Source organism: Ranitomeya imitator, chromosome 6, assembly GCF_032444005.1.
Source record: "Ranitomeya imitator isolate aRanImi1 chromosome 6, aRanImi1.pri, whole genome shotgun sequence".
Lineage (NCBI taxonomy): Eukaryota > Metazoa > Chordata > Amphibia > Anura > Dendrobatidae > Ranitomeya > Ranitomeya imitator.
The window spans coordinates 80,826,063-80,851,513 of NC_091287.1; the positions used below are offsets into that span (position 1 = coordinate 80,826,063).

Here is a 25,451-nt window from a genome sequence, read left to right on the forward strand (position 1 = left end):
GAGGTTCATTGTTCGGTGTTAGCTGGTCATCCTGGAATCTTTGGTACCAGAGATTTGGTGGCTAGATCCTTTTGGTGGCCTTCTTTGTCACAGGATGTGCATTCTTTTGTGCAGTCCTGTGGGACTTGTGCTCGGGCTAAGCCCTGCTGTTCTCGTGCCAGTGGGTTGCTTTTGCCCTTGCCGGTCCCGAAGAGGCCCTGGACGCATATTTCCATGGATTTTATTTCAGATCTCCCTGTCTCTCAAAGGATGTCGGTCATTTGGGTGGTTTGTGATCGCTTCTCTAAGATGGTCCATTTGGTACCCTTGTCTAAATTGCCTTCCTCCTCTGATTTGGTGCCATTGTTTTTCCAGCATGTGGTTCGTTTGCATGGCATTCCGGAGAACATCGTCTCAGACAGAGGTTCCCAGTTTGTTTTGAGGTTTTGGCGGTCCTTTTGTGCTAAGATGGGCATTGATTTGTCTTTTTCTTCGGCTTTCCATCCTCAGACAAATGGCCAAACCGAACGAACTAATCAGACTTTGGAAACATATCTGAGATGCTTTGTTTCTGCTGATCAGGATGATTGGGTGTCCTTCTTGCCTTTGGCTGAGTTCGCCCTTAATAATCGGGCCAGCTCGGCTACTTTGGTTTCGCTGTTTTTCTGTAATTCTGGTTTTCATCCTCGTTTCTCTTCAGGGCAGGTTGAGCCTTCGGACTGTCCTGGTGTGGATACTGTGGTGGACAGGTTGCAGCAGATTTGGACTCATGTGGTGGACAATTTGACATTGTCCCAGGAGAAGGCTCAACATTTCGCTAACCGCCGGCACTGTGTTGGTCCCCGACTTTGTGTTGGGGATTTGGTTTGGTTGTCGTCTCGTTATGTTCCTATGAAGGTTTCCTCTCCTAAGTTTAAGCCTCGTTTCATTGGTCCGTATAAGATTTCTGAAGTTCTCAATCCTGTGTCATTTCGTTTGGCCCTTCCAGCTTCTTTTGCCATCCATAATGTGTTCCATAGGTCGTTATTGCGGAGATACGTGGCGCCTATGGTTGATCCTCCTGCCCCGGTGTTGGTCGAGGGGGAGTTGGAGTATGTGGTGGAAAAGATTTTGGATTCTCGTATTTCGAGACGGAAACTCCAGTACCTGGTCAAGTGGAAGAATTATGGTCAGGAAGATAATTCCTGGGTTTTTGCCTCTGATGTTCACGCTGCCGATCTAGTTCGTGCCTTTCATTTGGCTCGTCCTAATCGGCCTGGGGGCTCTGGTGAGGGTTCTGTGACCCCTCCTCAAGGGGAGGTACTGTTGTGAATTCTATCGAACTCCCTCCTGTGGTCATGAATGGTACTTCGGCGAGTTCTGTCCATGGACTCCCTCTGGTGGCTGTGAGTGGAGCTGCTGCTTTTGAGGTTCCTTCCACAGGTGACGTAGTTTATTCTTTGGCTGGCTGCTCTATTTAACTCCACTCAGATCGTTACTCCATGCCAGCTGTCAATGTTCTTGTACTGGTTCAGTTCGCTCTTGGATCTTTCGGGTGACCTGTCTACTCCAGCAGAAGCTAAGTCCCTGCTAGTTTATTATTTGTTCTTTTTTTTCTTGTCCAGCTTGCTATCATGATTTTGCCTTGCTAGCTGGAAGCTCTGGGATACAGAGTGGCACCTCCGTACCGTGAGTCGGTGCGGAGGTCTTTTTGCACACTCTGCGTGGTCTTTTGTAGTTTTTTGTGCTGACCGCAAAGATACCTTTCCTATCCTCAGTCTGTTTAGTTAGTCTGGCCTCTCTTTGTTGAAACTTGTTTCATTCCTGTGTTTGTGACTTTCATCTTAACTCACAGTCAATATATGTGGGGGACTGCCTTTTCCTTTGGGGAATTTCTCTGAGGCAAGGTAGGCTTTATTTTCTATCTCTAGGGCTAGTTAGCTCTTAGGCTGTGTAGAGGCGTCTAGGCCGAGTTAGGTATGCTCCACGGCTATTTCTAGTGTGTGTGATAGGATTAGGGGTTGCGGTCAGCAGAGCTCCCACTTCCCAGAGCTTGTTCTGTGTTAGTTTAACCATCAGGTCGTTCCAGGTGCTCCTAACCACCAGGTCCATAACATACAAGTGTTTGAGGCCAGGGACGTTACATTTTCCTGACTGCACATTGGGTGAACATTGTGGAGGCTGGGGCCCAGTCATACCCTGGTACGCCAAGGACTGCTTGCCGTACGTTTATCAGTGTTTCATCCATCTCCTACACCAATTCCTGCACCCCCTCTTGCTCCTGGTCATCCTCCTACTCCAATGTACTATCTCAGAGCAAGTCATCCACATCAGCCATAAGCTGGAAGCATTAAAGCACTGCCTCAGCAGAGGGCAAAAGGCTCTTCTGAAGCTAATTAATCTATGAGACAAACCACACACCGTGGCAGAATTACTTAAAGGAATATCAGACCAGACAGATCTGTAGTTTTTGTCGCTGAACCTCCAAACAGGCATGGTCGTGTGTGCTAAAGGGCGTAACCTGGTTGCGGTGGTGAAGCTTGGCAAGCTCACACACGTGCCATGTTTGGCACATGTGCTCAACTTGGTAGTTAAGCAGTTTCTGAAACCATACCAAATTTAAAAGAGCTTCTGGTAAAGGTACATCGAGACAGTGCCCATTTCCACAAGTTGGCTACAGCTGCCACAGCTCTGGCAGTGCTACAGCAGTGCATGTAAGTGCCAGCTCACCGACTGGTGTGCAACATCACTATGTGCTTTGTAAGCAGAAGAGGCCAGTGATTGAGTACCGGCTCCAACACTCCCTTCGTTATTCTAATCAGCCTCCACACATAACAACTGTAGTGTGGGCATGGAAGTCTGACATTTGTGTGGTTCTCCAAGACTTTGACGGCTCCACAAAGATGGTGATCGGCGATGATGCCCTAGTCAGCTCAATTATCCTGCTTCTGTGTCTACTTAAACAGTAACTGCTCACAATTAAACATGAAGCATTGCATATGGACCAGGTGGGGATGGAGGAAAACATTTCACAGAGAAATTGTAGCTAGCCCAGCCTCATCTCATCTGCTTAGCATGGATTGGGCATCAATGATGAGGTGGATGCTGAGGAGGAGGAAGAGGATGAAGGAAAAGGAGCTGGTGGCTAGTGCAACAGAGTTTAGTAGCCACACTGCCTTTGTCCTGTTTCTCCTATGTGGATGGGCTGAACATGGGAATGAGAAAGAACAGAGGAAGGAGGAGATGGAAACAGGGAACTGCTGGCTGTATGGAGCTTGTCACATATGGCTGACTGTGAAGACACAGCATTGTATCTTATTTGACCAGACATCTATTTTAAGCAAGCCAGGAAGAACAGGCTGTTATCTATTTGTTGACTTTTGAATTTATATGTTTCTTTCTGGTTGGTAAAGAAAACAGACTTTTGCTTGTGTATGCCTGTAATATTGACTTGTAAGTTTACATTTTATGTAACATATTGTGCTCTTATCCTTGATGACTAGTGATTTTTGCTGGTATGCTAATTACACATTGTCCAAACCAGCCAGTTTGTTGACTTGTACAATAGAGGAGGAAAAACTATGCAAATACATCACTATTCTTACCCTTATCTGTAAATACTTATTAAAGGACCCTTGTTAACCATAACAAGAGGTTATATACCTCTGTAAGAGAGAGCCAGAGATTCAGCCAAAACATCCAGACATCCAAAGAAAAAGAAACAATACAGCAGCCAAGACATCATGGTTCCATCATGAGGGACACAGATTTCTCATTCTAGAGGATGCCAGCTTTGGGGACCTCGGCCCTGGCTGGAAGAATACAGATCTGCTCCATTGAAAATCACAGATCCATGGATATGTTTGTGACAGCCAGGAATGGGACCAATCGGTCGCCTGGCTCCATGGAGATGTTCAGAGAAGCAAGGTTGTGACCCTCTGATCAACTGGCCCTGTACCTGAAGGGACTGTCATCTTCCTAAGCTTGCAGTTGCCTTATCTCTGTGTGCGTGCCTCAGGTGGGGTAGTTGGTCCTGGAAGATGAAGCCAAGCCGAGACCCTCCGGTCAACTGACCCTTGTACATGAATGGACTATCATTTTCCTATGCTTGTCGTTACCTTCTCTCTGTGTGCATACCACAGGTGGGGTAATTGGCCCTGGAAGATCTAAAGTAAGAGCTGCTCTTATGCCGGTGAGTCGGCGGAAGGGTGAGACTCTGTAATGTGCACCATCTTGGGGTATTTTTCTGGGACTGATCTATGTGCTATTTGCCTGTTTTGTGGTCCAATAAAGTATTGCCACACTGTTTTATCATCAATCTGTGTTGTCTGAGTAGCGTTATGCCCATGTTAAAGGGAGAGTGGGCATTCGGTGAGACAATCCCTGGTCCATGAGGTTTCGGCTAGCAGACAGTGTCTCCACACTGACTTTATGTCTCGCTCCCTTTCCAGTGACCCTTGCATTACTATTCTTGACCAAAAAAGAGTACTGGTTTTCACCTTGCAAGAACCACGCTACAAGGAGAACTTTGCAACTCTTCTTCCTGAGGTGGAGAGATCTTCTAAAATGAGGCAATACCAGAAGGCCACTGTGCAAAATATGTTGGAAAAATTCCCATCAGACAAGGATAGCGGAAGGGGGAAAGTCTCCTTGCCCAATCAAGCAGGGAAGGCCGGAGAGACACACCGAAGAAGCAGGGGTACACTGTGAAAGGCATGGGCCAATTTCATGACACCAGCCCAGTTGGTACATAACTATTAAAAAAACTTGTTCAAAAATTTAGGCTGCAGATTTGGTACTTTTTTGTCACTTTTTTTGGAGTGGATTTGTGACAAAGCCTGAAGCAAAATCTGATGTCAGCAAAGTGAATGTGTCATGCACAGTATTTTTGACTTGCAGATTTGATGCAGAAAATAATCTGCAGCATGTCAATTGTCTGTGCATTTTTGCCCTGTGTTTTTCAACATTGACTTCACTCAAATCAATCAACAACACAGACAAAAACACAGGCAAAAATGTAATAAAAATGCACTAAAAAAGCACGTTTTTGCAGCTATATAAGACTCAAAAAACTTGTTCACACTAGCCCTCAAGAAGCTTGGATTGTCTGTCTCTCCATTTTTCCTGTAAGAGTTGCTATAGGAAAAAAATGGAGACACAAAGCGCAAAATAGGGTCTTATCCTCTAGATAACCACGAGAGCTTTCTTAGAATTGCTCACCTGATTTTGTTGAATGAAAAGCATGTAGCGATTTTGGCTGCTGCAGATCCACAAGCCGATCAACGGCCGTATGACAATATAAACTGTGCAGGAGTTGTGGGTTAAATCCACGCTGCCTTAATGATGAAGTTCCAAGGATAATAAATTTAAAAGGTGGTTTATTCAACGCGTTTCAAGGTCAGTGCGACCTCTTCTTCAGGAAATTCCACATACAACATACAGATACAACGTGCTTACATTGTTTAAATACCAAGTAAAAGTTGACAGCACAACACCCTTCTTTTTTTTTTTTACAAAAGGTTAATACAACTTTGTCGACACAGAATTCATTGAAGCGTAATCTTGCATTAATTTACATTTACAGGATAATATTAAGTTAAAAGAGATGGTAATCAGTTGGTTAAGTTAATCGATTAAATGTCTCTTCAATGAAAAAAGAAAAAAAGAGAAAAAAAAAAAAAGGTAGATAGCTGATAAGAACCTGTGAGTAGTGTTGAGCGATACCGTCCGATACTTGAAAGTATCGGTATCGGATAGTATCGGCCGATACCCGAAAAATATCGGATATCGCCGATACCGATATCCGATACCAATACAAGTCAATGGGACACCAGGTTTCGGAAACTCTCCTTCAGGCCCTGGGATCCATATTAATGTGTAAAATAAAGAATTAAAATAAAAAATATTGATATATTCACTTCTCCGGCGGCCCCTGGACATCACGCTGGTAACCGGCAGGCTTCTTTGTTTAAAATGAGCGCCTTTAGGACCTGCGAATGACGTCGCGGCTTCTGATTGGTCGCGTGCCGCTCATGTGACCGCCACGCGACCAATCAGAAGCCGCGACGTCATTCGCAGGTCCTTAATTCCTAGAATTAGGAGTTTAGTGAATGAGAATGATCCCTATGGATCCAATACCGATACCCGATACCACAAAAGTATCGGATCTCGGTATCGGAATTCCGATACCGCAAGTATCGGCCGATACCCGATACTTGCGGTATCGGAATGCTCAACACTACCTGTGAGGTGAGATTCCCCAGTTACCAAGTTCTGCTGCATAATGCACAGGCTACTGAGCCACACCATTCATTTCTTTGCGTATAAAAGCTATTGATTATTAAATTTGAATTCCACCTTAAACAAAAATGTATTATTAAAAAAAGAAATCTTTTATTATTAAAACAACTACTAAAAAAATAGATAAATATATATATGTATAAATTCCTGGACAGGTTGTCTCTATTTCCTTTTTGGGGGTGTTCCATTCTATAATATCGGGATTGAGATACAGCAAAAAGTCTGTTTGCTGCTGTAGACAAGAGGGAAAAAAAAAAAAAAAACACCACAGCAACATTGGAAGTAATTTAACTCAATTGGGAGCAACATGGCGCTGAGCTCCAAACAAAAACATATGTCCACACTCCAATCCAGGAGATCGACACCATCAACCACATCAGGGGGCTATATACACACTAGGCTAATTATTTACTAAATATATTTCTCATGAATTAGGATATATAGATTACATTATAAAAAATAAATAATTAAATAATTAAAAACATTGTTTATATCAAGGGACAATAAATACATCAAACTAATTATTTGATCATTTTCATGAATTAAAAATATATATATAGGTTAGCATTTATAATAAAAAAATAGAGATTACAAAAACAATTCTGTATATATAATACCAAATTAAATGAAAGCCTCAGTGATCTCATTCAGACCCTGCGGTTTCAAGCTCCCTAGTTTGTACATCCAATACACCTCCTTTCTATTTAATTTCATGGTTCTGTTGGGAACTTTTTCAGGGATGTGATCAATGGGACTGATTTTTAAATTGTTAAAATCCTTATTATGTATAAAAGTGTAATGTCTAGATAGTCCATGGGTAAGGAGGCCCTTTTTTATGTTGTGCCTGTGTGAATTTAACTGTAGATGGAGTGGTTGAGTGGTTCTACCAACATACTGTTTGCCACAAGGGCACTCAATTACATAAATTACATATTCTGAATTGCAATTCAGAAAATGAGAGATCATAAATTTTTCTTTGGTGGCAAAAGAGATAATGCTGTCTCCTTTATGTTTGATGCTTTGGCAGCATAGACAGTTTTTGATCCACATTTATAAATCCCTCTGATTGTGTTGGTAATATGATTATCCCTTGGATTGTTTAAGGGTTTCAGGCGACTCGGTGCTATAATATTCCTGATGGTAGGTGCTCTGCGGAAGGTAATCTTAGGATTTCTAGAGAGAACTTTACTCAGAACGGGGTCATTTAATAGAATGTACCAGTTTTTTTTGCAGAACATCACGTATTTCTTTATGTTCATTGTTATACTGTGTTATAAAATTCATCTTAAATTTTTTATCATCGGGAATTTTTACTCTATTATCTAGTAGTGATCCTTGATTTAATTTCATAGAATTATCAAAGGCTCGTTTTACTAGATTTGTGGGATAGTTCTGAGCACGAAATTTTTTACTCAATATGGTGGATTGTTCCTTATAATCGATATCAGCAGTGCAGTTCTTTCTAATTCGACGGAATTGGTTATTTGGAATATTGTTTAACCATTTAATTATTTAATTATTTATTTTTTATAATGTAATCTATATATCCTAATTCATGAGAAATATATTTAGTAAATAATTAGCCTAGTGTGTATATAGCCCCCTGATGTGGTTGATGGTGTCGATCTCCTGGATTGGAGTGTGGACATATGTTTTTGTTTGGAGCTCAGCGCCATGTTGCTCCCAATTGAGTTAAATTACTTCCAATGTTGCTGTGGTGTTTTTTTTTTTTTTTCCCCTCTTGTCTACAGCAGCAAACAGACTTTTTGCTGTATCTCAATCCCGATATTATAGAATGGAACACCCCCAAAAAGGAAATAGAGACAACCTGTCCAGGAATTTATACATATATATATTTATCTATTTTTTTAGTAGTTGTTTTAATAATACATTTTTGTTTAAGGTGGAATTCAAATTTAATAATCAATAGCTTTTATACGCAAAGAAATGAATGGTGTGGCTCAGTAGCCTGTGCATTATGCAGCAGAACTTGGTAACTGGGGAATCTCACCTCACAGGTTCTTATCAGCTATCTTCCTTTTTTTTTTTTTCTCTCTTTTTTTCTTTTCACATTGAAGAGACATTTAATCGATTAACTTAACCAACTGATTACCATCTCTTTTAACTTAATATTATCCAGTAAATATAAATTAATGCAAGACTACCCTTCAATGAATTCTGTGTCGACAAAGTTGTATTAACCTTTTGTAAAAAAAAAAAAAAAAGAAAGAAAAAAAAAAAAGAAGGGTGTTGTGCTGTCAACTTTTACTTGGTATTTAAACAATGTAAGCACATTGTATCTGTATGTTGTATGTGGAATTTCCTGAAGAAGATGTCGCACTGACCTTGAAACGCATTAAATAAACCACCTTTTAAATTTATTATCCTTGGAACTTCATCATTAAGGCAGCGCGGATTTAACCCACAACTCCTGCACAGTTTATACTGTAAGGGTTGGCAGATTGCACTAAATAAAATAAATAATAAAGCGCAATTGCAACCCGGGTTCCACCATGCAGAGATGGAAAGCTGCTGCTAGTAAACAATGACGGAACGCACGGTGAGCGATAGCCAGTACACACTGGGCAAACGCCACTCAGCGTGAACAGAACGCTGAGTTCCAAACTCTGTTATTCGACAGAGAGGAACAGTACAGAAATGAGAGATATTCTGCTACTGAGCTGTGTCACTCGCACACAGAAACTAAAGAGCTGCTCTGCAACAGAGCTGTGTCACTCGCACGCACAAACAAAAAAGAAGCTCTGCAACCGAGCTGTGTCACTCGCACACAGAAACAGAACAGATGATCAGTGCTTAATACCCTGACTAGGGTTGGAACTCTGCAGTGCTAACCACACACATGTAGGAACCAGATGCTATTCCAATGGCTAATTGCCCCCACTGACGCTAGCTGCCTGCCTGCCTACGTGTTCAGTCCCAAGCTAGACAGACCCACAACACTTGCAGACAGAGTGGCAGAGAATACACTCAGTTAGTCGTACATAAAATGATACTAGCGCACCCGCGTGCGCCACTGGAGGCTTATACGTAAGACTCCGCCCCAAACACTTATGCCCAGTCGGGCGAGACATCGCACGTGGGCCAATCCGGAGCTGCCACATTACCAGAGCTGGAGACGTCCGACCACCAATAGGAAGACGCCACATCACAAACATGCTCAGTAAGGTGATTTCTGGATTTAGCCTCCAGAGCGACCGGTCGCCACTGCCTATCACTGGTTACCATAGACTTAGCTGGAGAGCCAGTAGTAACCAAATGAACAGCACGAGCCTGAGCAAGATGAACATCTATGCTCAGCAGTACCTGCAGCAGCCGAAGCTGAATGGGAGACCGCAGAGGCAGATAAGACTTGGGATCTATCCCGTGCAGTGGGAGAATCCTGATGCCTAACACTTCCTCCAGACTCTGGGACCTTGATTTGTAAGGTCTAGTGAGAAGTGTCCACAATCAATGATGGTTTCAGAACCAATGTCATCTGCTGGTGTAGGTCCCCTGTGTTTTATCAAAGTCAGCACAGCCATCTACCAGGAAATTTTAGAGCACTTCATGCTTCCCTCTGCCGACAAGCTTTTTGGAGATGGAAATTTCATTCTCCAGCAGGACTTGTCAGATGTCCACACTACCAAATGCAGGAGGCTTCTGATACGTAGGACTCCACCCCAAACACTTAAGCCCAGTCGGGTGAGTCATCGCACGTTGGCCAATCCGGAAATGCCACATCACCAGAGCCGGAGATGTCCGACCACCAATAGGAAGATGCCACATCATAGACATGCTCAGTAAGGTGATTTCTGGACTTAGCCTCCAAAGCGACCAGTCGCCACTGGCTATTACTGGTTTCCATAGACTTGGCTGGAGAGTCAGCAGTAACCAAACGAACAGCATGAGCCTGAGCAAGATGCTGGGACCGATGTCTATGCTCAACAGTACCCAAAGTGGCCCAAGCTGAATGGGAGACCGCAGAGGCAGATAAGGCTTGAGATCTATCCCGTGCAGTGGGAGAATTCCAACGCTTAATGCTTCCTCCAGACTCTGGGACCTTGATTTCTTAGGTCTAGTGTGATGTATCCACAATCAATGATGGTTTCAGGAGTCATGTCATCTGCTGGTGTAGGTCCACTGTGTTTTAACAAGACCAAAGTCAGAGCAGCCATCTACCAGAAATTAGTAGAGCACTTCATGTTTTCCTCTGCTGACAAGCTTTTTGGAGATGGAAATTTAATTCTCCTGCAGGACTTGTCACATGACCACAGGCTCATCGCCTCCATGCCACACCGTATTGCTGCAATAATTGATGCAAAAGGAGCCCCGATCAAGTATTTACTAAAGTGCATTTACTAAATATACATTTCAGTAGGCCAACATTTTGGATTTTTAAATAATTTTTTCAAGCTGGTGTTATAAAGTATTCTAATTTACTGAGATAATGACTTTTGGGTTTTTATTGGCTGGAAGCCATAATCATCAACATTAACAGAAATAAACATATGAGTTTCACTTTGGTATTGAAGAACTGAAATAAATTAAGTTTTTAATGATATTCTAATATTGTGAGATGCACCTGTATCTTTTGGTTGTTGCATTATAAGTTTTCTAATTCTTATACAAGCCATTTTCTTATATAGGCTTGTTTATGCATTTAGTACACAGAAATGTGTGTATTTTGTTACTAGGTAGGGCAGAGTTTAGCTCCATTATTGGCTTATCTGGTTGGCGGGTTTCTCACCCTAACCCTCGTATACTACTCAGCCGTTATGCCTTTTCTTTGATTCATTCATAGCTAGGATTCCTTTTAGATTGTGCCTGCAGTAAACCAAACTTATTTTCATACAACTTTATATTTTCATTTGCTTATTTCCTTTTTGTTGCACCATCACTTGTTATGTTGGTTTCTATTTGACTTTATATTTGCTTATCTACTGGCTATTGCATTATCACTTATTCAATTGTTGTATGCATCATATTACACATAGGCTTGTTTATACATTTGTCATAGGTAACTTGTGCATCTTGTGATGAGGTAGGGCAGATCTTAGCTCCATTACAAACTGATCTGGTTGGTACATACTGTAGATGCAGTTTGCATTTTTAAGTATTTTTTAATTGTATTTCTTTGACTTATATCTTTATAAATAAGTATGTATTACTTATAGGTAATCCCTTTGTCTGATAGACTTCTTTCTCTTTGGTTTCCAAAAATTAGAAACCTACCTTGCTCCATAATGCTCCTGATAGACCAATCAGGGGACTAAAACCCAAAATGACCAGTGTCAGTTTCCAGCCATACGAAAATGCTATAACCATGCCAGTGATAGAGCTGGTGACCATTTGCACGAATATGCACAATTTATTGGACAACCCATCATATACGATACCCATGTCTCTACAAAAAAGCATATGTAAGCAAATTAGAAGGAGAACTTCATAGTGTAAAAAAGTGATGATCGTAGGAAAGGGAGAAAAGAATATGCTCTTGTATCTAAACAAATCTTTAACTTTGGATAAAACGCAGTGTAGTTGAATATGACAGTAGTGCTCTTGAAGAAGTTGTCCAATACTAGGTCAACTCATTGTCATACCCCACGCTTGGCCTCGATAAAATAAAAAAGCTTATACTCACCGCTTGTGGGGGTGCTATTCCCACGGTGTCGCCACTTGCTCTCACCGAGGTTCATGTGCAGTTATGATATCTTACCTCAGATCACAATCAGCGCTGGCATCAATGCCTTCTGTCAAATTGAACATGAAAGTCAGAGATCAGCTGTAGCCCGGACTTCCTCTTGATGTTCAATTTGTCCAAAGGTGGGGACAGTGATTCCAGCGCTGATTGGGCGCCGAAGTCACAGCAACCGCACGAGAACCCTGGGATCACGAGTGCTAACACCGCGGGAACAGGGCCTGCACGGAAGGTGAGTATAGACTTTTTTTTTATCAGGGCCAAGTGTGGGGTTTAAGAAGGGGTTGTGCTAGTAGTGGATAACCCTTTTAAAAGACTAGGTGCAGCCAAATTTAGTTTGTTTCTTATAAAAATAATGTTTAGGTTTTTTTAGGAATCAATTGTACTAAGCTGAAATCATTTTTAATAACATGCCAATATTTTTTTTTAGAATCTTTTATTTGAATATGTTCGTTATTTAAAGTAGTAACACAATTTAAGTAGTATTTATAATTTCTGTGTTTCTTCTTTTTTTTTCACTTTTATTTGTAAGTCCCTTATTGCTAGTCAACTTTCCATAATTTGCACGTTTAGACAAGGAAAAGGAGAGCTTTAGGATATTTTTCTCCCTAAATCGTTTTGCATATTTCAAGTATTGAAACAACTTACTGCTAAAGTATAGTATCATTTTTTTATATTTATACATTTATTTATTTTTATATTCCCTGTAGAATCATTCACCAGGGATTACTAGTCATGTGACTGGTGACGTGACCTATCAGTATACAGCTGCATTGCCAGTATGCCTGATAAAGGAGTTTGCCAAACTCCAAAATGTGTTGAATGATTTTATTAACCCCTTCAAGGCCCAGCCTGTTTTCACCTTTCTGACCCTGCCAATTTTTACACTTCTAACCACTGTCACTTTATGAGGTAATAACTCTGGAACTCTTCAATGGATCCCTCTGATTCTGAGACTGTTTTCTCGTGACATATTGTACTTTATGAAAGCAGTAAAATGTCCTTGATATGACTTGCATTGTTTTGGGGAAAAAAACAGAAATTTGGTGAAAATTTTGAAAATTTTGCAATTTTCCAAATTTTAATTTTTATGCCCTTAAATCAGAGAATTATATCACACAAAATAATAAATAACATTTCCCACATGCTTACTTTACATCAGCACAATTTTGGAACCAAATTATTTTTAGTTAGGAAGTTATAAGAGTTAAGTTGACCAGCGACCTTTCTACCCAGTTAATTCTTCTCTTTTACATTAGGTCTATGACAGCACGTGATTAAGGCTATGTGCACACATTCAGGATTTCTCGCAGAAAATTTCTGAGAAAAACCTGAAATTTTCTGCAAGAAATCTGCAAGAAATCTGCATGCGTTTTTGATGTGGTTTTTTTCCGGACATTTTCCAATGCATTTTGTAGTGTAAAATCCGCAAAAAAAACCGCAAAATTAATGAACATGCTGCGTTTTTTACCGCACAAAACGTGGAATTCATTCTAGGATGATGGGATGCTTATTGTATGCTTTTTTTTGCGGTTTTATAGCGTTTTTATTGGGAAAAAACTATTTTCAAACAGGTGGTCAATTTTCCTTGTATGAGCTATGAGTCAATGCAAGAGTCCCAGGCAAGGGGCGGCGGGAGCAGATGAATCAGGAGGGGAATGATTTATGCAGGGAAAAGAGACTTCCTGTTTCTACATAGAGCAGAGAAAAGATAAGAACTTACTGGGCAGGAAGGCAAAATGAGCTACTGTAAGTACAAAGTGTTGTATAATATGATGACTGCAATATAATAAAAGGATAAAAACTTTGATGAAAGGAGTGCTTCTTTAAAATTTTAATTTAAATTTAAAAAAGCATTTTAGGTATTGGGCCACCCCTTTAAATCTAGTAGTTAATTGTATGCAAAGTATTAGCTTTTAAATATTGAGCGGTTGATATAATGTACCATTTAGAAGAGCCATCAAGGCCATTAAACTACCAATTACTGGTCATATACACAGGCCGACAAAAGAATGATGAGGATTAAATTATTGCTATTATGGTCATTCTTTCCTAATACAGTATTTTGTTATCGGCAGCATATCATGTGTTTACACAAATTTTTAGGTAAGAATAAAATTCTACATACTGGACGAATGAGCATTTTGCTCATTTAGCAAATGATTGTTGTCCTTTTTAGGCTAGCGTCACTCCAGCATATTTTCACTCATCTGACAAAATCAGGTGGATTATGAGTTTGATCAGAATGTGAAAAAAGGGTGATTCGATTTTCTTGGATGAGGAGATATGGAAAAAGATAACATAGAATAACATTGGTCCAAGTGTGATTAGATGTAATTTTGGGTCGAATTCAGACCGTAAATATGGTCATGTGCATGGGCCCTTATAAGAGCTGATAATTGGGACCACGCATTCCAATGAATGATCATTCACTTGTTATTGGCTCTTACAAGTAGACAACAGTTGGCATCATATTGTGAACCAAACATAACGGTCATGTATCAAGAATGATGATACAAAACATTTCTCTTAATGTTATTGTATTAATACTTACCGTGTCATTCTATTATTCAAAGTTCCAATCTGATATGAATCAAACCAAGCCATTTCCTGGTGAAGAATAGCATTAAAAAACATTAGCCGAATCCTCTTAATTTGTCTTGCCGCTGAGACCATAAATGTCGATATTTCCAAAAAACTTAAAGTTAATATAGAAAAACCAAGTCCAACATAAGGAATGACAATCCTAAGAAAGCAGGAATAAATAGCACAATAAGATTGACTAATTTCTAATTTGTAAAATACATTTTTGGTTTGCTTTACATTATACTGAGAACCATAATGTGTTTTTGCTGTTGAAGGACTGTTGTGAGGGCTCATTTTTATGTGACAAGCTATAGTTTCTATTGATGATATTGAACAATATGATTTGATCACTTTTTATTGCACTTTGTTTGGAAATAATTGTGACCAAAAAAAGCTATTTTGGAGTCTTGTTTTTTCTATTTACAGAATTTTCTGTGATTTTTTTCTCATTTTAAGACTGAGAATTTTCTCACGGTGCTAGCAGTGATCTCATTCATTATCCCAGCTCACACTGAGCTAAACGTGGGAATGCAGAAGAAGAAGTCTCCAGGCTCCTCTCCTCTTCTCGTCCGACTACATGAACTACCGACACCATTCCCTCACATCTCCTCCAGTCTCTCTCTCCAGTCGTCACAACTCACCTAACTACAATCTTTAATCTCTCCCTCTCCTCTGGCATTTTCTCCTCCTCAAACACTCTATCATTACTCCATTACTAAAGAAACCCACCCTTGACCCATCCTGCAAAAACAACTACAGACCAGTCTCCAATCTCCGCTTCATCTTTAAACTCTTGGAGCGCCTGATATACTCCCGCCTTACCCGTTAGCTCTCCACTCACTCCCTCCTAGACTCTTCACAGTCCGGTTTCCACCCCCTACATTCGACAGAAACTGCACTCATCAAAGTGACCAATGACCTTCTGACAGCAAAACGTAACTGTGACCACTCTCTGCTCATTCTTCTCGGCCTTTCTGCAGCTTTTGACACTGTTGACCACCCTCTCCTACTCTCTAGGCTCCAGTCACTAGGCATTAAGGACACTGCTCTCTCCTGGTTCTCCTCCTATCTTTCTGACCGCTCCTTCAGTGTTCTGTTCTCTGGCTCCACTTCATCTCCTCTTCCTCTCACTGTCGGGGTACCTCAGGGCTCAGTCCTTGGCCCCCTTCTCTTCTCTCTCTACACGGCCCCAATTGGACAGACCATCAGCAGATTTGGCTTTCAGTACCATCTTTATGCCGATTACACACAACTATACACGTCATCCCCTGACCTTACTCCTGCTGTACTACAGAACGCCACTGACTGTCTGTCTGCAGTCTCCAACACCATGTCTGCTCTCTATCTGAAACTCAACCTCTCCAAAAATGAACTTCTTCTGCTCCCGCCATCTACTAACCTCCCTAAATCTGACATTTCCCTCTCCGTGGGTGGCACCATAATAACACCCCGGCAGCAGGCACGCTGTCTGGGTGTTATGTATGGCTCCGATCTCTCCTTCACCTCCCATATACAATCTCTTGCACGCTCGTGCCACTTACACCTAAAGAACATCTCTAGAATCTGCCCTTTTCTCACCATGGAAACAACAAAAACCCTCACTGTCACCCTGATCCACTCCCGCCTGGACTACTGTAATGCTCTACTAATTGGCCTCCCCCTTACTTTACTTTCCCCTCTCCAGTCTATCCTTAATGCAGCAGCCAGGGTCGTCCATCTGGCTAGTCATTACTTGGACGCGTCCGCTTTTCGCCAGTCGTTACACTGGCTGCCCATTCATTACAGGATACAATTCAAAGAACTTGTTCTCACCCACAAAGCTCTCCACAGTGCGGCACCCCCATACATCTCCTCCCTCATTTCGGTCTATCGGCCTAGCCGACCGCTGCGCTCAGCAAATGACTTTCAACTAATCTCTGCACTAATCCGTACCTCCCACTCCCGACTCCAAGACTTCTCCCGCGCTGCGCCAATCCTCTGGAATGCTCTACCCCAAGATATTAGGACCATCCACAATTTGCATAGTTTTAGGCGCTCGCTCAAAACACATTTGTTCAGAGCGGCCTATCACATTCAGTAATCAAAGTCATGTTATGTTTGTGTGTGTGTAGCCCATTCACTATCTCCATCTATCCCCCACCCCCTGAAGATGGCTGGACCATCATTGTAAATACATCATTGTAAATACACACCTGTGCTTTGTATCTCCCCCACCTCATTGTAGATTGTAAGCTCTCATGAGCAGGGTCATCTTATTTCGCTTTAATTATTGTATTGTTAACGTTGTTACTTATGACTGTTGTGTTTGAAAATGTTAAACTGTAAAGCGCTGCGGAATATGTTGGTGCTATATAGATAAATAAATAAAGATTATTATTATTATTATTATTAATGCAGGTTCAGTGACCGGCAGTAACCTATATGATGTCACCTCTTGTCACTGAAGCTGTGTTCTCAGCAGCTCAGTGTCTCCTGGTTTTCAGCCTGAACGGTCGCATCAAGCCACCATTCACTTTGAAAAGCAGATGTAGCAGTGATGAATTACTTGTGGGACAGTATGGATTATCTTCTCATCGGACAGGTGAGGAATATGGTTGTTTATTATTTTTGGTTTTTTTTACAGGGGACATGGGCTTCAATGGATTTTAGGCGTAAAGATGAGTATAACTTTGTTTTTTATTTTTTAATACATGTGTAAAACGGTTTTGAATTTTATTTCAAATAAAGGATTTTATTCTTGCTGTGTGTTTATTTCAAATCTTACTATGGAGCTAGTAATTGGGGTGTGTGTTATAGATGCCTCTCCATTACTTACACCTGGGCTTGATGTCAGCTGACAATACAAAGCTGACATCAGCCCCAACCCTATTACCTCACTCGCCACCGCCACAGTGCAAATGGGAAGAGAGAGGCTATGTGTCAGATTTGGCACCTTATGGATGCACCTTTTCTTTGGCAGCTGAGATATCCCTTGGCCCTTCCCAGGCTATTCACATCAACCCATATCTGTCTCTTTAGCCTTAGCTGGTTTGAATTTATAAGAGGACCTTACTTCATTTTTCTTCTGCAGTCCTCCACATATTCATCAGGAAAGGCTAAACAATAGTGTTGAGCATTCCGATACCGCAAGTATCGGGTATCGGCCGATACTTGCGGTATCGGAATTCCGATACCGAGATCCGATACTTTTGTGGTATCGGGTATCGGTATCGGATACATAGAGATGTGTAAAATAAAGAATTAAAATAAAAAATATTGATATATTTACCTCTCCGGCGGCCCCTGGACTCAGCGCGGGTAACCGGCAGGCTTCGTTGTTCAAAATCAGCGCTTTTAGGACCTAAGAATCACGTCCCGGCTTCTGATTGGTCGCGGGCCGCCCATGTGACCGCCACGCGACCAATCACAAGCCGCGACGTCATTCGCAGGTCCTTAACGCGCTCATTTTTTAAAAATGAGCACGTTAATGGCTTTCAAAGACGTAGCGGCTTGTGATTGGTCGCGTGGCCGCGACCAATCACAAGCCGCGACGTCACCGCAAGCTATTAACGCGCTCATTTTTAAAAATGAGCGCGTTAATGACTTTCAAAGACGTAGCGGCTTGTGATTGGTCGCGACCACGCGACCAATCACAAGCCGCGACGTCACCGCAAGCTATTAACGCGCTCATTTTTGAAAATGAGCGCGTTAATGGCTTTCAAAGACGTAGCGGCTTGTGATTGGTCGCGGCCACGCGACCAATCACAAGCCGCTACGTCTTTGAAAGTCATTAACGCGCTCATTTTTAAAAATGAGCGCGTTAATATCTTGCGGTGACGTCGCGGCTTGTGATTGGTCGCGTGGCCGCGACCAATCACAAGCCGCTACGTCTTTGAAAGTCATTACCACGCTCATTTTTAAAAAAATGAGCGCGTTAAGGACCTGCGAATGACGTCACGGCTTGTGATTGGTCGCGTGGCGGTCACATGGGCGGCCCGCGACCAATCAGAAGCCGGGACGTGATTCTCAGGTCCTAAAAGCGCTGATTTTGAACAAAGAAGCCTGCCGGTTACCCGCACTGAGTTCAGGGGCCGTCGGAGAGGTAAATATATCAATATTTTTTATTTTATTTCTTTATTTTACACATCCCTATGGATCCCAGGGCCTGAAGGAGAGTTTCCTATCCTTCAGACCCTGGGAACCATGAGAATACCTTCCGATACTTGATGTCCCATTGACTTGTATTGGTATCGGATATCGGTATCGGCGATATCCGATATTTTTCGGGTATCAGCCGATACTATCCGATACCGATACTTTCAAGTATCGGACGGTATCGCTCAACACTACTAAACAAGCATATGTGAGCTGTTATTAATAGCCTGGGAACCCTTTGGGATATTATCCTTTTCCCCAGATTATTAATATCAGCCCCAGCTGTGGGCTTTGACTGGTTAAGAAAATTACACTGAAGCCCATGACATTTTTTTATTTAATTCTTAATTTTACACAACTGCTGCTGAAAAAAACTCCCATCATTGTCACCTGGTCGCACTGATCACAGGAAGACCAGACGACAATAATGAAAGCTGCCTTCAGCAGCCGGAGTCTTGGATCAGCACGAACTGTACTGCTTTTTTCAGGCTCCAGTACATGTCACACAGACACACAGATGGCACACGGAAGCTACACAGATGGTAAACACGGACACATGGACAAAGACAACAAAAGGATAAATAGATGTTGCATGGATGCCACATATGTACATACAGGACGGGCAGGATATGGGATACTAAGGACGGGCTCACCACATGGGTATGTGTCAGGCATTCTATAAGTGTTAAACTGGACTGGGAACTTGGCACTATGCACTTTAGGTCTATTTAGACTAGGGCTTATATATTTGGGATGCCCATATGCTATGACACAGACTATATGATCCCAGAAGCCTGTATATTATTTCCTGTATCACTTTTTTTTGCTATGTTCTTGGGTACTCATCCTTTTCTCTTAATGAATAAGACATTTTGATATTTTCTGTGTTTTTAATAATAAAATTTGTTACTTTTTCTAAACACTTTTTGTGAGAGTGGTTTGTTAGATTATGATAGGTTACCACACCCCTATATTTAATGCTTTGATGGATAAACCTTCCTTGCTGGAGGTTCCTATATATTTAGCATTATTATGTTTTTGGATAGCTTTGTATTTATGGATGCCACATATGTACATACAGACACGGACCATGAATCTTACCAGTACTGGTTTTTCCAATGTTTACTCAAGAAAGAAAACACTGTCAGAAATGGGGGAAGTCACCAATATGCAGAATGAAGGTCCATAACAGTGCACTAAACTCTGGGCCAAAGCCCCTTGAATTAAAAGTTATTTTCTCAAACACTGAACCAGTAACAGGTACACTGCTAACATAATTTTCATAGGGACTAAGATTGCTTTATCACAGTATAGTTGGTTAAGGTTTGAAATGTATTTTTGGGAGGACAGACTTCCTTTAAATTGATTTTGTGTCTTAATGTACATCTGTCATGAAAATAATGCTTAGGCATTTACATTCTAATATCATTTGGTAGAACTAACCAATGGCTAACTCGTGCGGCAAAGCTGACCCACTGGTTGGGTAATATAATTGGTCTAGGCCTAAACTAAAGAGCGGAGTCTAAGGGTTTATAATTCTGTCATGCAACGTGTAGGACAGACTAAGTGCAACACAATTGAATAAGGGGAAGGGGGGCCCAACACTAGCGAAGTGGGGAGTATAGACCTATAGGCAGATCTAACGTCACTCTGTCTGCCCTAAGATACCATAAATACGTTCTGCATCTATTGCCGAGCAGGATACCTAGTCCCTGTCAGACAGTAGCGGTAAGCCCTGCTTAGGGAAGGATAGGGTAAACGCTGGTCGAACCTCGCTAACACTAAAGACAGCTAGGATACACAATACAAAAGAAAACTTAGCTTGAGTAGACTCAGAAAGAAACACTGTTGTCCTTCAAACTCCAAATAGGATGCTAGCCGACAACTGCAGCTCCAAGCCTCAACAGAGAAGTGCAAATAGAAAATATCACCCGCAACTTCCAACAGCAAGTTGGGAGAAATAAACACCCAGATACAGGTTTGGCCATTATATCCGGGAGAGGTGGCCACTGGGTTCTAGCATCAAAGGACCAAGCAGAAGTCTGCAAAGCAAACTGCTGAGACCTTCTGCAGACAGATGCAGTGCAACGGTCTGCAGCCTCTGACACATCCATGACAAATTCCTTAACCCTTAACTTCTGCAAAGGAGCGTGGACTTTCCCCACAGGTCACTACCATGGGAAAGTATAGGCAGAAATTAAGGCTGTCTCAATTCATTCACAATGGTATATGGGCGGGAGGTCAGAGAGGGACTAAAGACAGGAAGACAAAGTTAAGAACATGCTGGATTAACAAATTATTATTATTGTTATTTATTCATATAGCGCCATTGATTCCATGGTGCTTTACATGAGAAGGGGTTACATACAAATTACAGATATCACTTACAGTAAACCAACTAACAATCACAGACTGATACAGAGGGGAGAGGACCCTGCCCTTGTGGGCTTACATTGTGCAGGATGGTTGGGAAATAAATACACTTAAGCAGTATTTCTTAACTCCTGTACTCAGTTACACCCAACAGGATATGATATCTGGATATCCCATAGAGAAAACGCCTGTGACAATTTCTGACACCTTGAAAATAATTGTATCACCCGTGCAATAATTAGAGAGCGGAAAAAAAAGATAAAATGACCTTTCAGGGTCTTTCTGGCTCTGTTTGCCCTGTCAGAGATGAACGTCATGTATAGTTTAGTAGGAGAAAAAGGAAACTGAGTAGATCAGCAGCAGCTTGGGAGAGAATGACATACTGGTACTAGATAAAAATAATTTAATACAAATATTTTTTTATTTCTATCGTGCCAACATATTCTGCAGCACATTACATTTAAAAACAGCACAAGTGATTGCGGCCCTTTGGGCGCGCGCTGTGATCACAAACGATGCAATGGGGTGTAACCACGCAGCAAAATGACTTCGCAATGGGGTGTACCCACGCACCCGACTGGCGTATATGCAGACTAATAGCAAACATAAATACCTGGTGTACCTCTCCTGCCACTCCTATCTTGTGTATGAAGAAGCTCTGTAGTTAATACTGTTCGGGTAGAGCTATCTGATAGCGCTATCCATGAAGAAAGTGAACGGGTAGAGGTATCCCATAGCCCTATTCCTAAAGGAAATGAACGGGTAGAGCTATCCAATAGTGCTATTCCTCTATGTTCCTGAGCATTTCCCATGGTTGAGTGCATTTGGGATCTGTCTCCAAGGCCCTACTCATGCCCAATGTTTGGTCCGTAGACCGTGGCTAGGAGTTAGTCCCGCTTTTGTGTACAAAATGTTTTGGCTTTTTAAAAAGCTTATTAAAACACTTTTTTCTACACACAGTTGACAGTAAACCATTTGTCAACATTAGGAATAAGTTTACCTTGCTTCTGTGTCTCAAATATTTTGACTCTTATTTGTTGGCTTTTCCTTCCCCTGGAGAAAGCCACATATAACTGCCCATGTGAAAACACTGGGGGAGGCAAATAAATTCCTACAATATCCAAGGACTGTCCCTGAGATTTATTGATGGTCATTGCAAAAGCCAACATGACAGGAAACTGACGCCGTCGCATCTGGACTGACAAGTTTTTATCTTTAGAAATCAGGTCAATTCTTGGAATAAGAACTGTCTGGTCCTTTGCTTTTCCATTTAAAGCAATGGCATGAATAACACGCTTTCTGTTAAGATTACGCAGGAGCATGATTACAGCTCTTGATTACAGCTTAGTTCATGAGAAGGCATCCCAGTGGGATTCAAAGAGTTAAGAAACTCTACGGGGTAATCTGTGAGAATCACACCCTCCTCTTCTGCAATTGTGTCAAGGGAGCGATATGTTGAGTGTTTACCTTGAACATGACTAAGAATTTTGTCGTTCAAGGCGTGAACGTCATCATTCAATGGCATAAGAATTGCTTTATTGGCAATTGCTTCTACCGTTGCATCGGTAATCTCAACTGAGTCACTAAAAATAGCTGTAATTAAATTACCCTCTTCAATAAAAGAATTTGGGATTTCAATTGTGTCCTCTCATAGACCATATACATTTGACAACTCTCCATTGCCAAGTTTCAGTAACCATGAATTGTACTCAACTTCATCCTGAGACGTTCTCATATTCTGTTGTAACTAGTGTTGAGCGATACCGTCCGATATTTGAAAGTATCGGTATCGGATGGTATCGGGCGATATCCGAAAAATATCGGATATCGCCGATACCGATATCCGATACCAATACAAGTCAATGGGACACAAATATCGGAAGGTATCCTCTATGGTTCCCAGGGTCTGAAGGAGAGGAAACTCTACTTCAGGCCCTGGAATCCATATTCATGTGTAAAATAAAGCATAAAAATAAAAAATATTGATATACTTACCCTCAGACGCGCCCTGGTTGTCACCGCTGCAACCGCCATGCTTCCCTTTCTAAGAATGAGCGCGTAAAGGACCTTCGATGACGTCGCGGCTTGTGATTGGTCGCTGAGCGGTCATGTGACCGCTCACGCGACCAATCACAAGCCGCGACGTCATCGAAGGTCTTAGGAATGAGCGCGTTAATGACCTTCGATGATGTCGTGGCTTGTGATTGGTCGCGTGAGTGGTCACATGACCGCTCAGCAACCAATCACAAGCCGCGACGTCATCGAAAGTCCTTAACGCGCTCATTCTTAGGAACGCAAGCATGGCGGTTGCAGCGGTGACAACCAGTGCGCGTCCGAGGGTATGTATATCAATATTTTTTATTTTTATTCTTTATTTTACACATGAATCTTAATCCCGATACCGATTCCCGATATCACAAAAATATCGGAACTCGGTATCAGAATTCCGATACCGCAAATATCGGCCGATACCCGATACTTGCGGTATCAGAATGCTCAACACTAGTTGTAACTGGAACCGTGAAAACTGATTTCAAGATTTTGAGTATTTAATGGTGGACTGTACAATTTGGGCTCTTTTTCCACCTTCCATTATTGGTAGGGTTTGACAAAAGTCGCCACTGTTTATGAAAACTTTTCCACCAAATGGTCTTTTTTTTCCACATATGTCTTGGAACAAATTATCCACAGCGTTCATAATAAAACAGGGAGTCATTGTTACTTCGTCCCAAACAACGACAGATTACTCCCTAACCTCCTTTGCTTGAAGTGAGGTTGGCTTAATTTTTGACACTGTGGTCTTATTTGTTGTAATTCCAAGGCCAAACTTGGAATGGTAGGTGCTACCAGTTTTCATCCAAAACACATAAAAAACTCTATTGTCTACAGCCAAGCCACCAGATACAATCGTATATGTTCCAACCCCATGGATAGAGATGAACACCTTGGTCGCCTCAGAAAGGCATTTTTGAATCAGGGCTACCATCCAAGAACAATTGAAGACCAGATCACAAGAGCCATCAGAATATCAAGGAATCAACTGCTAAATTACAAAGCTAAAGAAGAAAATAACCAGGTGCCTCTAGTAGTCACCTACAATCCAAATCTGGAGGTGCTAAGGGGAGCTGCATGGAAATTACAACCTTTAGTACAAAAAGATGCACTATTACAATCCATTTTTCAGACCCCCCGCTACTGTGTTTTAGGCCGCCCCCAAATCTAAGAAGTATCATTGTCAGAAGCTTGCTGTCCTCGCCAACAGCTGCAAGAACCTTTCCTTGCAACCAGAAAAAATGTAAAACCTGTCCATTTATAATGACCACGGACAAGATAAAGATCCCCAATTCACATCAGGACTACAAGATACCAGGTGCTTTCAGCTGCGTCACTTCTAATGTGTTGTACCTAATTATATGTACTAAATGTCCAACTGGGGATCTGTATGTTGGGGAGACAGGGCAGAAACTGAGAGCAAGGATAAATTCTCACCGCCACAAAATAAAAGAAAAAAAAATGGATCTGCCTGTGGCCAAACATTTCTGTATATCTGATCATAGCACCATGGACCTGAAATTACTAGTATTGAAAGGTAACTGCAAATCTCAGAGAGACAGGAGAATCTCGGAGTATACATTTTTGACAACCTTTTAGTTAGTGCAGGAATAAATGTGTCCCATCAATTAAGGAACTTGCACTCAGACCTTATGGGGCATCTTTAGGCTATGTGCACACGTTCAAGATTTCTTGCAGAAATTTCCTGAGAAAAACCTGAAATTTTCTGCAAGAAACCTGCAAGAAATCTGCATGCGTTTTTTGCGTGTTTTTTGCACATTTTTACAGCGTTTTTGGTGCTTTTTTTTTGCAGATTCCGGACATTTCCCAGTGCATTTTATAGTGGGAAATTTTCAAAAAATCCGCAAAATTAATGAACATGCTGCATTTTTTACCCCGATGCGTTTTTTCGCGGAAAAAATCGCATCATGTGCACAAAAATTCCGGAATTCATTCTAAATGATGAGATGCATAATGTATGCTTTTTTTGCGGTTTTTTAGCGTTCTTATAGCGAAAAAATGCAAAAAAACGCGAAAAATCAGAAACGTATGCACACAGCCTTAGGCCGGCGTCACACACAGCGTAAAACAATACGGTCCGTATATTACGGCCGTAATATGCTGAAAAGTCCCAAAAAAAATGGTCCGTTGCTCCTCCGTAGGCAGGCTGTGTCAGCGTTTTTTGCGCATGGCATCCTCCGTATGTAATCCGTATGGCATCCGTACTGCGTGGTTTTCTCGCAGACTTGCAAAACCAACATACCGCTATAGAAGTGATCCATGTGTCCCAAAAAGAAAAGAATATATATATATATATATATATGTCAGTAGACACATATATGTATATATA

General features: G+C 41.5%; 1 protein-coding gene across 6 annotated transcripts in view; it reads right to left on the minus strand.

Annotated features, from left to right (window-relative positions):
- The window catches only part of LOC138641969 (ATP-dependent translocase ABCB1-like), a 434,165-nt gene that overhangs the window by 303,646 nt on the left and 105,068 nt on the right, over nt 1-25,451 (minus strand). For all 6 annotated transcript variants that reach the window (XM_069729815.1, XM_069729814.1, XM_069729817.1 and 3 more), the window contains 2 exons: nt 14,511-14,702; nt 11,491-11,662 (listed from right to left, as the gene is read on the minus strand). In XM_069729815.1, coding sequence (XP_069585916.1) covers nt 11,491-11,662; nt 14,511-14,702 — 364 coding nt within the window. The remainder of the gene's footprint in view (nt 1-11,490; nt 11,663-14,510; nt 14,703-25,451) is intronic.